The 14,839-nt window shown below is 37.3% G+C and overlaps 3 protein-coding genes across 3 annotated transcripts; 2 read left to right on the top strand and 1 right to left on the bottom strand.

Moving 5' to 3' along the window:
• Window positions 1-5,668: 5,668 nt before the first annotated feature.
• On the top strand, window positions 5,669-8,855 carry LOC125207111 (DC1 domain-containing protein). The gene is made up of 4 exons (XM_048106326.2): window positions 5,669-5,884; window positions 6,779-7,258; window positions 7,340-7,819; window positions 7,924-8,855. The coding sequence occupies exons 1-4, from the start codon at window positions 5,774-5,776 to the stop codon at window positions 8,593-8,595; spliced, it is 1,743 nt and encodes a 580-aa protein (XP_047962283.1). The 5' UTR covers window positions 5,669-5,773; the 3' UTR covers window positions 8,596-8,855.
• Window positions 8,856-9,644: 789 nt separating this feature from the next.
• Window positions 9,645-11,166, top strand: LOC125203855 (2-methylene-furan-3-one reductase-like). The gene is made up of 4 exons (XM_048102354.2): window positions 9,645-9,936; window positions 10,024-10,347; window positions 10,500-10,659; window positions 10,755-11,166. Exons 1-4 carry the CDS (start codon window positions 9,757-9,759, stop codon window positions 11,006-11,008), a joined length of 918 nt encoding a protein of 305 aa, XP_047958311.1. The 5' UTR covers window positions 9,645-9,756; the 3' UTR covers window positions 11,009-11,166.
• A 966-nt stretch (window positions 11,167-12,132) lies between these two features.
• On the bottom strand, window positions 12,133-14,507 carry LOC125204455 (U-box domain-containing protein 18-like). The gene has a single exon (XM_048103118.2). The coding sequence runs from the start codon at window positions 14,388-14,390 to the stop codon at window positions 12,366-12,368; it is 2,025 nt and encodes a 674-aa protein (XP_047959075.1). The 5' UTR covers window positions 14,391-14,507; the 3' UTR covers window positions 12,133-12,365.
• Window positions 14,508-14,839: the final 332 nt, after the last annotated feature.

Raw genomic sequence — 14,839 nt, 5'->3', positions numbered from 1 at the left:
TGCCAAAAATAGTAAATGTGAAATGGGACAAATTTTTGGGGACGGACGAAGATGGAAAAATTAGATAAATTTTCAGAGATGGAGATAGTATTACTTAACAATAGATTTGAGTTTATTATAAATGATTGTAGATTTGAGTTTATTATAAATTATTGTAGATGAACTTATACTAATGTATGCAATACAATCGATAATAGACCATTCTCGTAAATTTAATAACTATATGATAAATTTATAACTTATTTAATCAAATAAGTCGCACTCTTCCACCAACGGAATTCAAATAGAAGTGGCAACATCAAATTAAATAAAAACAATTAAAGTTTATGGCATAGCGGCTAGCGCGCATTACCTTAAGATTTAAGATACACGCATGGAAATCACCATTTAAAATTAAAATAATCAAAAGCAACTCTTGATCTTATCGTGAAGTGTCGACATTTTTAATTCACTGCTTTTATTATGTGATTTTTTTCCCTTTTCTTCACGTATTATTGTGAAGGGTCGAATGTATAATTTTTTTTTTTCATGTAACGCTCTATATGAATATTAGGTTGGTGACAGCTCTTATTCATTTGTCTTTCCTGGACGTGGTATGGGTGGTAGCAGCTACACGGGAAGTAGGCGATGCGGGAATACTAGTAGGGTATGCAACCAAATTTTTTTTTTTTTTGGCTAAATGCATGCATATCGATTGTATATTCCATGCTATTTTGTTGTATTTTTGTTGATGATTTTGATCGATTTGGCTATCTTCTAATATATATTTATACATTATTTTTATTGACATGTGTTCGTGATTGATCTTTTGTAATATAGATCTAAAAGTGATTTAAATGATATGTTATTTTATTTGTGTGCAATTTTTAGTTTATAAACTTATTTGGTTATATGAGTTTAGAACTTGAAATAATAATATTGTTTCTCATTTGGTATATGTGTTATTTTTTATTCTTTGTTTGATTTTATATTTTTTAATAATAGTTTTTTATTTTATATATTATTGATTTCAGATTTCATACGATGATATTTTATGAATTTATAAAATTACTCCTATTTTACAGTATAAAATAAGTTTAAATAAAAGATTATGGGTTGCGCATCGCACGTGGGTGATACTAGTTTCGGATAAAAATAAACTTTAATCATCTATTCCGGTAAGTCTGTAACTTAATTACTTTGTGAAACCTTTGATCTTAATTTATTCTTCTAAAAATTCAATAAATGCAATACTATGATAAATTTAGAATATATTTAATGAAATAAAATCTACTAACTCTTTCACCAACGATAATAGAAATAATTAGCAACATCAATATAAATAAAAACAAAACCTATGCAATAGCATCAACTTAAGACATATGCATGGAAAAAACCACTTCATAACATAATAACCAAGACCAAACCTAATTAACAAAATAATAATTCTAGACTCCGATTAACCAAATTTAAACAAAAACAAAACTAGTAGTAGAAGAAAAATACTTTCACCATGCATGCCACCAACTCTAATTAGCTCTACTCATTATCACCAATCCGATCTCCCGGCCTCCATCAACCGTAAAAGTACTGCGGCGGCGGCCCATATCCTCCCCCAAAATTTGGCGGCGGCGGCCCATATCCACGGCCAAAATTCGGCGGCGCCGGCCCTCCTCCGCCGTGACTAGTTGAACCGTCTTCGAATACGAACCACTCCCTCGAGGAGATTTCAGGCTTCTTTTCATCAGCATTAATACCGGTCGGCGGCGCCTCTTGATCGAATTGCGGCTCCGCCTCCGTACTGTGACGGTCTTTCCGCCGCCTCCACAGACAAGTGATGATGATGATGACAATGACGATGACGAAGATCACGACCGCCGCGATGATACCGATGATTGGTCCAGGTAATTTGGAAGAATAGGGCGGTGATTCGATCACCGGACCATATTCCATCTTTGGTTCATAAGGGTATACATTAGTAGGTTGTTGCTGCGACATTTTTTTTTCGATTAAATGTGTGAAAAAATCAATGCTACTATTGTTCATTGAGTTGGTGACATAGTTGTATGTGTATATATAGGGATGTTTGAGATGGTTTTGTAAGGTAATTTTGTGGTGATTGGTAATTTTTTGTAATTTAATAAGGAACGTATTTTTCAAGTAAATTTGTACTTTACTTCCTTTTACTAGTATATAGGGCTTGATTTGAATTCTGCAGAGGAATTAAAGAATGAAGGTTTCGCCTCCTCTTGACTTAATTAGAGTAGTAGATTCTGTTTTAATTATATGGAAACAAAATTAACGAAAGTGAAAGCCTAATTAATTAAATAGGTAATAAGTGATTGTTTCCATTTATGCAATGTTTCTCGCCTCTTAAAGGAATAATGCAATGTAAAAGGCAGCAACCAATTACGTGCGACGGCCTAAATAATTGGTGTCATTCCATGCTGATTTGTGTCTTTTTTCTTGCATTATTTTTTTTTGGGTAAGAAAAAAAATAAAAAATAAATCCTTATTGGGCCTTTACAACTTAAATAACTATAACAACTGGGCCCGATAGAACTAACGCAATCAAACTCTTTAACAATTTACACTCGAATGAAATTTTAGAAATAAATTTTTATGATTTAAAAAAACAATAATAATGAAATATTAGATGTAAGCCTTTTCTATCATGTGAATAATTCATATAATCATATTAGGTTTATGCAATTGGGATTATTTATCGATAAATAATTCATGCCAAGTCAAAACAAATCAATTATAATTCATGACAACAAATTTACACACCATCCCCTAAAAATAAGGATTTTGGGGATAACAATGCGGACTTTGTAGAGTATGTGTGAGAAAGGAAAATAATTGAAGTAACATCAGTGGATAGTAGGACTCACCTAATATTGTAATGTGTGATGAAATTTTTTTCAAAAATTGAAAATGAACTAATTTATTGGAGCGGACTAAAATGGCAAAAGAAGATTTATTTTTTTAGGGCAGATCAAGACAGGAGCACTACGCCTTGTTGTCCGCAGTCAGTGCAAGAGAAGATGGTTATGATTATGAAGGCGACAGATATGAGGAGAGGGAGGGGCTGGTGAAAGTGCGAAGAACAAGGTGTTTGTTGGCGGGTGGATGTATGGGTTCAGAAGGCGAATATGCCGGCGAGCTTCAAAGTAAAGAAACAGAGTGAGAAAATGAGATGTATAGAGAGATCTGTGTGCTCTAATGGAGCTTCAAAAAGTGAGTAGAAAACATGAAAAGAGAACGAAACGAGACATTCATATTATTATTAGTTAATTTTGTTTTAAGTATATAATTAACCAGTAATTAATATATTAATTGGGTAAAAAATGATTTGACTGCCAAATTTTGATATCTTTGTTAAAATCGGGCAAAATGATCAAAGCAATACTTTAATGACATAAATATATCAAACTAATGTTCTAGATCAAAATTGTATAATAAAAATATATTTTGGTTTAAAATAAACTTTATTCATCTATTTTTGTAACTTAATCGTTGATGAAGTATGAACCCTTTATTTATTTATTTAATGTTTTTGGTAAAATTGATTTTCCTTGCACATCACATTCTTCGAAAAACTCAATAAATGTAATAGTATATGACAAATTTAGAACTATTTAACGAAAGATATAAATTAACAAAATTGATGCCATAACATGAACCTAACAAATGCATGGGAAACACCACTTACAAAATAACCTAAAACAAAACCAAATTAAAAAAAAATACTCCGATTTACCAAATTCAACCAAAAACAAAACTAGAAAAAATGCGGCGGCACCGGCCCCCTTCCTCCGCCATACTGAGGCGGTGGCGCCGGCCCCCTTCCTCCGCCATACTGAGGCGGCAGCACCGGGCCTCCTCCGCCGTGACTATAAGCAAACCCGGATTCGATGTCGGCCCTCTGCAAGGCGACTGTTGGCTTCTTCTCTCCATTAGCATTGTCGGCTGGCGGTTTGGGCTTGTCCGCGTTGTTACCACGAGGGCGGCACAACCGATTGAGAACATAAGCCGTGACGCCGAGAAATAAGATCCCGGCTATCACGATGATAGTTGTGTTGAATGATCCATTTGAATGGGATGAATGGGGCGGTGATTTCATCACTTGATCGTAAGGGTATGCATTCAAAGGTTGTTGTTGTTCAACTTGCGATGACATTTTTTGAAATTAATCTTGTTCGTGGAGTGGCTGCCAAACTTGTATCGTGTATGTAATAATGCATATATAGGGGTGTTTTGAGATGGTTTTTTATGGTGATTGTTAAGTTTTGTAATTTGATAAGGAAGGTTTTTTATTTAAGTAAAGAGAGCTGAATATATTAATTACTTCCTTACACAAAAGAAGACTTAGATGGTAGTTTGAATTATATGTAAATAAATTAACGAAAGTGAAACCCTAAACCCTAATCAATCAATATTTCTCTTAATGGAATAATGCAATGTAAAAGGCAGCAGCCAATTACATGTGATGGCCTAAATAATTGGTGATTACATTCCCGATTTCCCATGCTTGATTTGTGATACCTGGCCCAATTCCAGTTTATCTTTCAATATTGGGCCTTAGAGCCCAAACAACTATTACTCAATATATACTATTCAGAATATACCGAAATTGGGTTATCACATCTTGCTAAAACCTTTATCTGTATACTTGGATATTTATTTTCATTTATTATTATTATTATTATTATTATTATTATTATTATTATTTCACTCCTAAAACTAACGCGATCCAACTTTTCATTTATTATTATTTGTTAATTTTAGCATCTTCACTTCTAAAACCAACGCGATCCGACTCTTTAACTATTTACACTCTGAAACGAAATTTAAAAAATAATTTATTTATAATTTCAGAAAATAACAATTAGTATAAGAATATGCCAATTTCTCCGTCGCATAAGAATATGCACTTTTGGGTGTTTTAATATACAATTAGTATAATAAGAAAGATATATAAAAAAAAGATAGTTAAATAAAGTGGAGAATAAAGTGGAAAATGAAAAAGGTAGAGAGATGAAGAGAGAAAAAAATAAGAGTGAGTAAAGTAGATGTGGAAAAATGTGTTGACTTTTACTAAAATGGGAAATGACTCTATTACTATGAAACGTACTAAAATGGCAAAATGACTTTATTACTATGGAACGGAGGGAGTAGTATACTAGATTTTAACGTGACAGAGGGAGTAATGATTTAAACCATTTTTGGTAGCCTAGTTTAGTCTTTTATAATCGTTTCATTTGCGAAATTAGTTTAATTTCAAATTCTTCTTTAGCATCTTTTTTCCTCGTGTTTTTTAACCTTGCGAAATGAAATAATGGAAGCGTGATCAATCTCATGAATAATTTAGAAACCAAATTATTAGTCGTACCTTTCCTCTACGAACTTTCATGTTTTTTTCTCGTTGTATTCTTTTCACACTGTTTATTCTTCTAGAATATGCTCTATATACGATGTTCATTAATATCAATGCGTTTCAAACATGACATGAAGTTTCACAAATTCATAAATAAAAAAAATTAGACAACATAAAAAGGAAGCATCTCGGCCGTTAAAAGAAAACAGGAATAAAATCAACGGCTCAGATTGATCAATTGACGAAGTTGTGCTTTTTTCTTAAGGCGTAAGGCAAATTAAATGAGTCATCGAAAAAATTACTTGGACAATTCGCTTTCAAACTACTTCTGCAAAGCGTCGTGCTTATATATATATTAGTCCGCACTTTTGAGTCTTCAATCAAGGAAAAGATCTGTTTTTTTCTTGTAGCAAAATGGAGAGTAATGGCGTTGCTGAGGTTACAAATGAGAATGGTGGTTATGATCTTGCCTCGATTCTGTTCTCTGCAGAAAGGGACTACCTTGTCCGCAACAATGGTGATCAGGTGATTTTTCACTTACTTTTTTTGGTGGTTTTCATTGTGGGTTATTAAGTGGTGTTTTGATAATTTTGGATTTCTCTTTATAAGTTCGATTTTAAGTTTTGGAGTAGGTGGGCTGTTGTTATGTAGTATGCTTTCTTGAATTTAAGGAAGTATTTCAGTTTGTTTGTGTATTGAAGTTGGGGGGAATTAGGGTTATGATGGTTACTCTTTTGGTTTGAGACTTTTGAATTGATGGAGAGTTGTACGATTGTATTGCATCTTCTTTTGGTGTTTTTGACCTCATTTGTGCAAAGATTGTAAGTATTTTTATTGGTGTTGTTGCTGATTTTTGATGGCTAATTTGATCTAATTGTGCAAAGATTGCAATTTTGGTGCTGTTTTGTTTTTTATTCTGTGTGTGAGTGTGTTTGTGTGTTGGAGTTGGGGGAAAGAAAATTGGAGTTATGAATGATTTACTTTACTGGTTTGATGTTGTTGCTGATTGTGGATTACTTAATGGAAACATGATGAGTTTGATTCTTACTAAGGCTTGTAGCTTTGGCCTATTTTGCAAAAAGGGCTGAGTTTTTGGCTGGTGTTGATGACTTATTGTAGATGAATTAATTGAAATGGGGCGCCTTCTATTTTCAGTCTACATCTTCTACCTTCGAACCATTTGTGAAACGATTGAATTTTCACTGGTGTGTTGATGACTTGAAATGGGATGATTGGCTGAATAGAGTTAAATGGTTGGTTACTATTTTAGCTCTTAATTTCATATGTGAATCATGTGTAGTTCTAATTCATGGTTGATTTCTGATTGATATTTCGAAATCTAGTTAATTATATGGAACAAGGGTGTTGGATGATACATGTTCAACAGAAATTTTCTGAATATTTTCTTGAATCCATTAGGTGAAACTCGATAGCCTTAAAGGTAAGATAGTCGGGTTGTATTTCTCTGCTTCATGGTGCGGTCCGTGCCAACGCTTCACTCCAGTCTTGGTGGAAGTCTACAACCAACTCCAAAAACACCACAACTTCGAGGTTGTGTTTGTCTCGGGAGATGAAGACAATGAGGCGTATGATGCGTATTTCTCCAAGATGCCCTGGCTTGCAATCCCGTTTTCTGATTCTGAGGCACGTGAGAAACTGGACGCATTGTTCACTGTGAGTGGAATACCCCACCTCGTGATCCTGGACAAGGACGGAAAGGTACTGACAAACGAAGGAGTGGAAGTCATCCAAGAATATGAGGATGAAGCGTACCCTTTTTCTCCCGAGCATATTGGAAAACTGAGGGAGCAAGAAGCAGCAGCAAAGGCGAACCAGTCGCTGAAAACCTTACTCGTGTCTAAGTCGAGGGACTATCTGATATCAGCCGACGGGAAGGAGGTTGGTTTTTAATCGTGCTTTTCTTTGCTAAATGTGTAGTGTTATTGTTAATACTGATAAACGACGTCATTTGAACTAAAGGTGCCCGTAGCTGAACTTGAAGGTAAGACTATCGGCTTATATTTCCTTTTGGCGACGTACAACGGTTGCCTCGCTTTCAATCCAAAGCTCATTGAAGCGTACAAGAGTTTGAAAGAAGAGGGAGAGAATTTTGAGATAGTGATGATACCTCTCGATGATGATGAGCCGTCGTTTCAAGAAGAGTTTGCTTCCCTCCCGTGGTATTCCTTGCCTGTCAAGGATAAATGCTGTTCCAAACTAGTGAGGTATTTCGAGCTCAACAGCCTCCCTACGGTGGTTGTGATCGGGCCGGATGGGAAGACACTTCACCCGAACGTCGCTGAAGCCATTGAGGAGCACGGCATGAAGGCATATCCCTTCACACCCGAGAAATTTGCTGAGCTTGAAGAGTTAGAAAAGGCGAAGCGCGATGCACAAACACTCGAATCCATTTTGGTGTCTGAGGATTGTGATTTCGTGCTCGGGAAAGACGGCATCAAGGTAAATTGAAGCATGTTCTAGAATGTTCATTTATCAGTCAGAAACAAACTTTGGCTGAATTCTGGATGATATATTCGATCAACAATATATGTAATCGATTTCAGGTACCGGTTTCGGATCTCGTTGGGAAAAACGTGCTGCTCTACTTTTCGGCACACTGGTGCCCGCCTTGCCGCGCGTTCCTTCCGATGCTCATCCAAGCGTATAAAGAAATCAAGGCAAAAGTCGAGGCCTTCGAAGTGATATTCATCTCAAGCGACCGGGATCAAGCCTCGTTCGATGAGTTCTTCTCGAAGATGCCATGGCTCGCTCTCCCGTTCGGGGACAAACGGAAGCAAGCTCTAAGTAGCTTGTTCAAGGTACGAGGGATCCCGATGGTAGTCGCGATCGGGCCAACCGGGAAAACCGTCACGACCGATGCCCGAGAGCAAATCATGAGCCACGGTTCCGGAGCGTATCCCTTCACGGTGGAACGGATCAAGGAGATTGAGGCCACGTACGATAAAATGGCGGAAGGGTGGCCGGAGAAGGTCGAGCACGAGTCTCATCACCACGAGCTCGTTCTCACCAAGCGCCAGTTCTTCAACTGCGATGGTTGCAGCGAGGAGGGGCGCATATGGTCGTACTATTGCGACGAGTGCGACTTTGATCTCCACCCGAAGTGCGCCTTGGGCAACGAGGGAGTCGGAGGCGGAGGCGATGGAGGAGCAAAGGAAGAAGATAAGGCCACTGCTCAAGGGTGGATCTGTGATGGTGATAAGTGTTACAAAGAATGAAAAATGGAGGAAAACAAGGTGTGAATGTTGCTGCATAAGTACTAAAGTTTGCCTACACTCTTGAAAGTAAAATTCACATTGAAAATGATTGAAACTTTCAGTAGGATACTATGTTGTGTGGATTTTATTTAGTACTATTGCGTAAGGTGTCTGGAAATTGTATCCTTGAGCAGTTATGTGTTTGCATACATGTATACTGATTATCATTCATGTGTGTGCATGATTTTGAATATTATTACTACTCCTAAAATTTGATTTTATTGATTCATAAATTCTCAAAAAGTAAATAATTATAAGGTTAAAAAAAATAATTATATGTATCATCATATTGAAGTTTTATATAATAATTAAATAAATAAATGTGCTGGAGTTCTATATATCATCGTGTTTTTCTTTCAAGTTTTATAGTAGTAATAATTAAATAATATTGTACAAAATGTCTTAGTCCCATTAATAATACTTTAATTATTTTTTCTTTTTACCTCTCTCTTTATTTATCAATTTTGCATTAAAATCCGTACCAAATCCAAAGTGCATATTCTTTGGACGGAGGGAGTATTACGTGATACTCAGTTTTGTCATTTCAGTCCTTCAATGAATAAGAGTCTTGGTACATTTTTATTATAAATGGTGAGTAAACTTCATCTTCCAATAATTCATTTTCATTCACACTTTATCATAAAATAAATATATAAAAATAAGACTTGAGTCTCGGTACATTTTTATTATAAATGGTGAGTAAACTTCACCTTCCAATAATTCATTTTCATTCGCACTTTATCATAAAATAAATATATAAAAATAAGACTTACATCTAATTATTTTTTCTTCTATTTTCATTTATATTTTCTATAATATGTGTTGAATTTAGATTTGACTTTTAATCATGGTAGGATAAAGTGGGAGACGTCAAATAGTAACATTGAATAACAAATTCTAAAAAGTATTCAAAAGCAGGTTGAAAATCGTATGCAGTGACATAATATTTGGCAAAGCAAATCCATAGTGCGCAAAAAAGAATGATATTTTTAGATATTATTGCTAATCAATAGCAATAGTGGTAGTAAAGATGGAAATGTCGAAAGTAGGCTAGCATTGAAGTTATTTGAAACTCCATAAGGAGGCCATTTGATCGGCGGTGCAAAGGGAATTGAATTGAAAATGAAGGCGTGGATTTACAGAGAGTACGGCGGCGTCGATGTATTGCAGCTTGAATCCGATGTTCCACTACCCCAAATCAATGATGATCAGGTCTTGATCAAAGTTGTTGCTGCTTCTCTTAATCCCGTCGATTTCAAGAGACGCCTCGGCTTATTCAACCTCACCGATTCACCTCTCCCTGTAACTCTCTCTCTCTCTCTCTCTCTCTCAAATTTAATGTTTTTTAGTATTTATTTATCATATATATGTTGCTAATTATTGTTGTAGATTGTTCCGGGCTTCGACGTGGCCGGAGTGGTGGTTAGAGTTGGGAGTGGAGTGACGAATTTTAAGGAAGGAGATGAGGTTTATGGAGATATAATTGAGAAAGCATTTCAAAATCCCAAACAGATCGGTAGTTTAGCAGAGTACACAGCTGCTGAAGAGAAACTCTTGGCTCTTAAGCCCAACAACCTTCATTTTGTAGAGGCTGCTTCCCTCCCTCTCGCCCTCGAGACCGCCTACGAAGGCCTTGAAAGGGCCGGTTTCTCCGAGGGCAAATCCATCCTCGTCCTCGGAGGAGCCGGCGGTGTCGGATCGCTTGTAATTCAGGTATATTAATTAATTCTCCTATTCATATATAGTACTCCAGTTTAATAGTGAAGAAATGTTGGGTTATAGTTGGGGCAATGTTGTCCAATTCCAATTAGTTTAAGTTTTTTGGTCAAGAATGCTTATTCATTAAAAGTTGATTAATTGTGCAGCTAGCAAAACATGTGTTTGGTGCATCGATGATTGCTGCAACAGCCAGCACTTCGAAGCTGGAATTGGTGGAGAGTTTGGGTGCAGATTTGGCTATTGATTACACCAAACAAAATTTCGAAGATTTGGATACCAAATTCGATCTAGTTTATGATGCAGTTGGTAACTAATTAGAATAGTAGTAGTAATATATTAACCAAATTTGACCTTTTTAAGAATATATATGAAGATATTGAATTTTGTTTGGATTTGGTCAGGAGAAAGAGATAGAGCGATGAAGGCGTTGAAGGAAGGTGGTAGTGTGGTAGTGATTGATCCAAACGACTCTACGTTTGTCTTAACCTCGAGTGGGGAGTTTTTAAGGAAAGTCGATTCGTATTTGAAGAGCGGAAAGGTTAAGGCAGTGCTCGACCCAAAGGGACCATTCTCTTTTGACAAGGTCAAGGACGCTTTCTCGTATCTCGAAACAAATCGAGCTATAGGAAAGGTTGTGATATATCCAATTCCTTAGAATGATTATCCTCGGATTTATTAGGGAGGTGTCGAAAAAGTTGAGTGTTAAGACATGTTATAAGTGAAGTACTCCATCCGTTTCATAGTAATGGAGGCGTTTCTTTTAAGACATGTTATGAGTTAAGTATATCCAATATTATCTTTTTATTCTTCGCACCTAAGTGTGAGCATTTGGATTTCGATTGAGAGTTTTGCCTCATCCAATCATATCTACAAATTTGAATTTTCAAGAAAAATAATCTAAACTGAATTATATGAAAATTCGAAATCCAAAGTATGAAATCAATCTGAACTGAAAAAATCTAATAGTATTACATAAAATATTCTGAAAACAAAAGAATTGAAATTCCAAGAATTTTAAGTAGTATTTAAACACACAAAGTCACTAATATAATCTTCTTAAAAATCGAATACTAAGTAAGAGTATAATATTCACTACCAAATGGAGTATAAAATAATGCAATACCAACAAATAAAAGTTCATGACATTCGCGAAGTCCATAATATAATCAAGCAAATTTATGAATAAAAATGGTTCTATATATTCTAAAATTGAAATAACAACAAATCAACAAATTTCCACATTATGACAATACTTATAAATCATGACTGAAGGCTGCATTTAACAAAGAAAAATACAAAAGTTGTTTTACTCATCCCTATTTATGCCGCTTGATTTTCTATATTTAGTAAAATGGTGAAGCGGTTGTTTCCGGTGTATTAGAATTACATCATGCGATCATTTATATATTTAGAAAAACGATAATAATAATAATAATAATAATAATAATAATAATAATAATAATAATAATAATAATAATAATAATAATAATAATAATAATAATAATAATCCACTTCGTCTTTTAAATAATCAGTTTTTAATTTCCTGATATTTAATCTTTTGATCTCATATATATTGAAAATTCATTACCATCCAAATTATTTTATTGACTTCATTATAAACTTGCACCTTTTTAGATTGTCACAGGAATTATTAAAGTTTTTGTAGGCACGGCGTATCGGCGTCAAAACATTAATAAGAGTAGCCAATTAAATTCCAAAAAGTATTTTGTTTCGTTAGATTTTACTGTTGAATTAAAATGCTCTAGTTAAAAAACGATATACAAACAAAGGTAATAATATTATAATCACAGAATTGGTTTCTTCATTAAAAAAACTAGAAGAAACCTAGTGATAAAAGCTCTTCAAAAATTCGAGCTCATGCCACAAACAATCAAATCAATCAAAGAAATCAACCGAAAATAGGAAAAGAAAATCAAAGCAAAACAAGCATCCTATACATATTCTTGATGCTTGTAATGAAATCAAGTGTGTGGCAATGCTTTAATATTCGATTACCACACACGAACAAATTGTTCTTGAGCTAGAGATGAAGAGCTCTTCTCATTGAAAGCATGAAGAATCCGGATGAGCGACGCCGCTTTCTTGGTCGATCGAGGCGAGCCGTCGGAGATCAACGAGTAGAGCGACACCATCAATGACGAGTTCTTCACTAAAATCGGAACCACGTCTGTCGCATCGTTGCTACATAAAGAAAGTAGTAATGACACACTGTATTCTCTGGCGTCTCTGGAGTTGGAGGTGCCAAGAATCTGCACTATGATAGGCAGAATCCCAGCACTGACAATGACCACCGCTCCATCAACTTTGACGGCAAGTGCGGCCAAAACTGTTAGAGAATCTGCTACTAGATCTCCGTTTACAGAAGATCTTAGCAGATTTACCAGAAGCGGGACTAGTCCTGCTTCTAGCACCCTCCAATGGTTCTCAGGGTGCACCAGGAGGCCCAGGAACGCGGCTAGGGCGCTCTTTTTTCCTCGATCCTCCCCATCACTGAGGACCCCCATTAGGCCCTGGATGGCCCCTGGGGTCCTCCCTATCTTCCTTCGGTTATCTTCAACCGAGGAAAGATAGAATAGCGTGCCAGCTGCATGCTGGCGTGCTTCCCCAGTTAGACCGTTGTTCAAGACCTCGACTATAATGTCCAATCCCTCGTTTTCCATTATGATCTTCTGGCCCCTAGGATACTTCGACAAATTGAGCAATGCCGCCATCGCATTATGCTGCAAAGCCCGACTAGTCGAACGAATTAGCTCCAACAAAGACGGGATCGCATCCACTTCAACCAAACAAGATCGGTTAAAATTACTTGTTTTGGTAAGCAGACGGATCTCGAATGCGGCCTTATTTTGGTCCTCGTTGGTCCCAGTGACCAACCTCCCAACCAAAAAGTTAGCGAGCAGAGCCATAGCTTGTTCTGCCGCAACACTGCATGTATCAATCGTTGACTGTTTTCTTGATTCATCGATTTTGACCCGTTCTTGAAATTTGTGCATGATAAGATGCTTCAGAGCAAGATTCGGAACCAAATCAACGCTCGTCAGCTTCTCACCGGTTACGGGGCAAGTGCAATTACCCGAACCGAACCATTTCAAGATTGAAGACCTTTCGTACGTTTGACCGGTCAACAGTGTAACTGGGTCACGCATGATCTCCAATGTGATCGGGCACCTAAAATCATCAGACCTCAAAACCCGAACCGACCGGTCATCGACTTCCTGATAAACCGGGTTTTTTCTTGATCTCTCCACTCTCAAGAAAACCGTGCACCTACAATAGGTCAAGAATGCGATCAAACTTCCGATTAAAGCGACTTCCCTTTTCTCAACCGTCCCACATTCTCGTCCAAGCTCGCTCTCCAAACACTTGATCTCGTCGTTACATTCGCCCCAGCTCCCGATTTTCAAATCGTCGAGAGCCCTTCTCAGATCGACCGGTTCGGGCGCGATCCCTCGCCCGAACCGGCCAGTGATGCGGAGAATCCTCCTCATCGCGCGCCGATCGTCTCTCCCCACTTGGCAGCTCGATCCCGCCGCCTGCTTCCTCACGAGCTCCGCCACTTCCAGAGCCTCCTCGCCGGCGCCGGATTCCGGCGCCGGGAGGACGTCGAGAGCCACGGCGACGGCGTTAATGAGCACGCGGAAATGCGTGGAGGCTTCCTCCGATTTGGCGAGCATCAGCAGCCTGGCGTCGTCTCTGGAGCAGTCTTCTAGAAGGAATCGAAGCTTCTGGAAGATGAAGTGGAGCTCGGAGAGGCATAGGGCTGTGGAGGATTCGGATCTCGGCGGCGCGGCGGTGGGGCGGAGATCTTCGAGGAAGATGAGGAGAGCCTCGATTAGGCGAATTGAATTTGTTGCGTTTGGCTTGTTTGTGAAGAAGGTTTTGGATTTGAATCGGCATATTGAGCGGCCGAGATTGATCAGAGAGGTGAGAAGAGTTGGGAGGGAGACGGATTCGCAGGGTCTAATCGCCGGAAGATTCAAAATCCGGCGGTGGAATTCGTCGGAATTATTTAACATTGACGAAAAAGGGGTATTAATTATTAGAAATAGTAGAATGTGGTGATAAATCGAACAAATCTATATGAAATCTAGGAATTTGTGTGTGGAGATTGAAATGGAAGAAATGATTTAGGAGAAAATAAAAAAGATTTGTGTTTGAATCTTTGCATTTGGCTCTCTATCTATTTATAAGTGTGGGATGTTGAAAATGTGGATAGGGACACGTGGTGGCATGTTGTGAGTTGACTATGATCAGAGGGCTATCTTGGCAACACGTGGCATTGGTTGATTAGTAGCGCACATTTCGTGGAAGGTCTAATGGCCAATGGGATATCGACACGTAGCGCGCTATTATTGGGTGAGCTCGTGTGCCCATCCCTGCATGGAGGAAAGTGCAGCCGACATGCATTGTTGACTTCAAGATTATAATTGCTCATATTAATGGCATCATGGGCATTGGATCCATT

The sequence above is a fragment of the Salvia hispanica genome, chromosome 6 (assembly GCF_029641045.1).
Source record: "Salvia hispanica isolate PSC_SH4W2 chromosome 6, Shi_PSC_v1, whole genome shotgun sequence".
Classification (NCBI taxonomy): domain Eukaryota; kingdom Viridiplantae; phylum Streptophyta; class Magnoliopsida; order Lamiales; family Lamiaceae; genus Salvia; species Salvia hispanica.
The sequence above is the reverse complement of the archived record's forward strand: the minus strand, read 5'-3'. Positions and strand labels throughout refer to the sequence as shown.

Bases quoted from the DNA above. Each gene is read 5' to 3' on its own strand.
- LOC125207111 (XM_048106326.2), top strand. From the start codon at position 5,774: ATGGAGAGTAATGGCGTTGCTGAGGTTACAAATGAGAATGGTGGTTAT. The intron at 5,885-6,778 runs GTGATTTTTCAC...TGAATCCATTAG, and splicing joins TCCGCAACAATGGTGATCAG to GTGAAACTCGATAGCCTTAA. The intron at 7,820-7,923 runs GTAAATTGAAGC...AATCGATTTCAG, and splicing joins TCGGGAAAGACGGCATCAAG to GTACCGGTTTCGGATCTCGT.
- LOC125204455 (XM_048103118.2), bottom strand. From the start codon at position 14,390: ATGTTAAATAATTCCGACGAATTCCACCGCCGGATTTTGAATCTTCCG.
- LOC125203855 (XM_048102354.2), top strand. From the start codon at position 9,757: ATGAAGGCGTGGATTTACAGAGAGTACGGCGGCGTCGATGTATTGCAG. The intron at 10,348-10,499 runs GTATATTAATTA...TTAATTGTGCAG, and splicing joins TCGGATCGCTTGTAATTCAG to CTAGCAAAACATGTGTTTGG. The intron at 10,660-10,754 runs GTAACTAATTAG...GGATTTGGTCAG, and splicing joins TCTAGTTTATGATGCAGTTG to GAGAAAGAGATAGAGCGATG.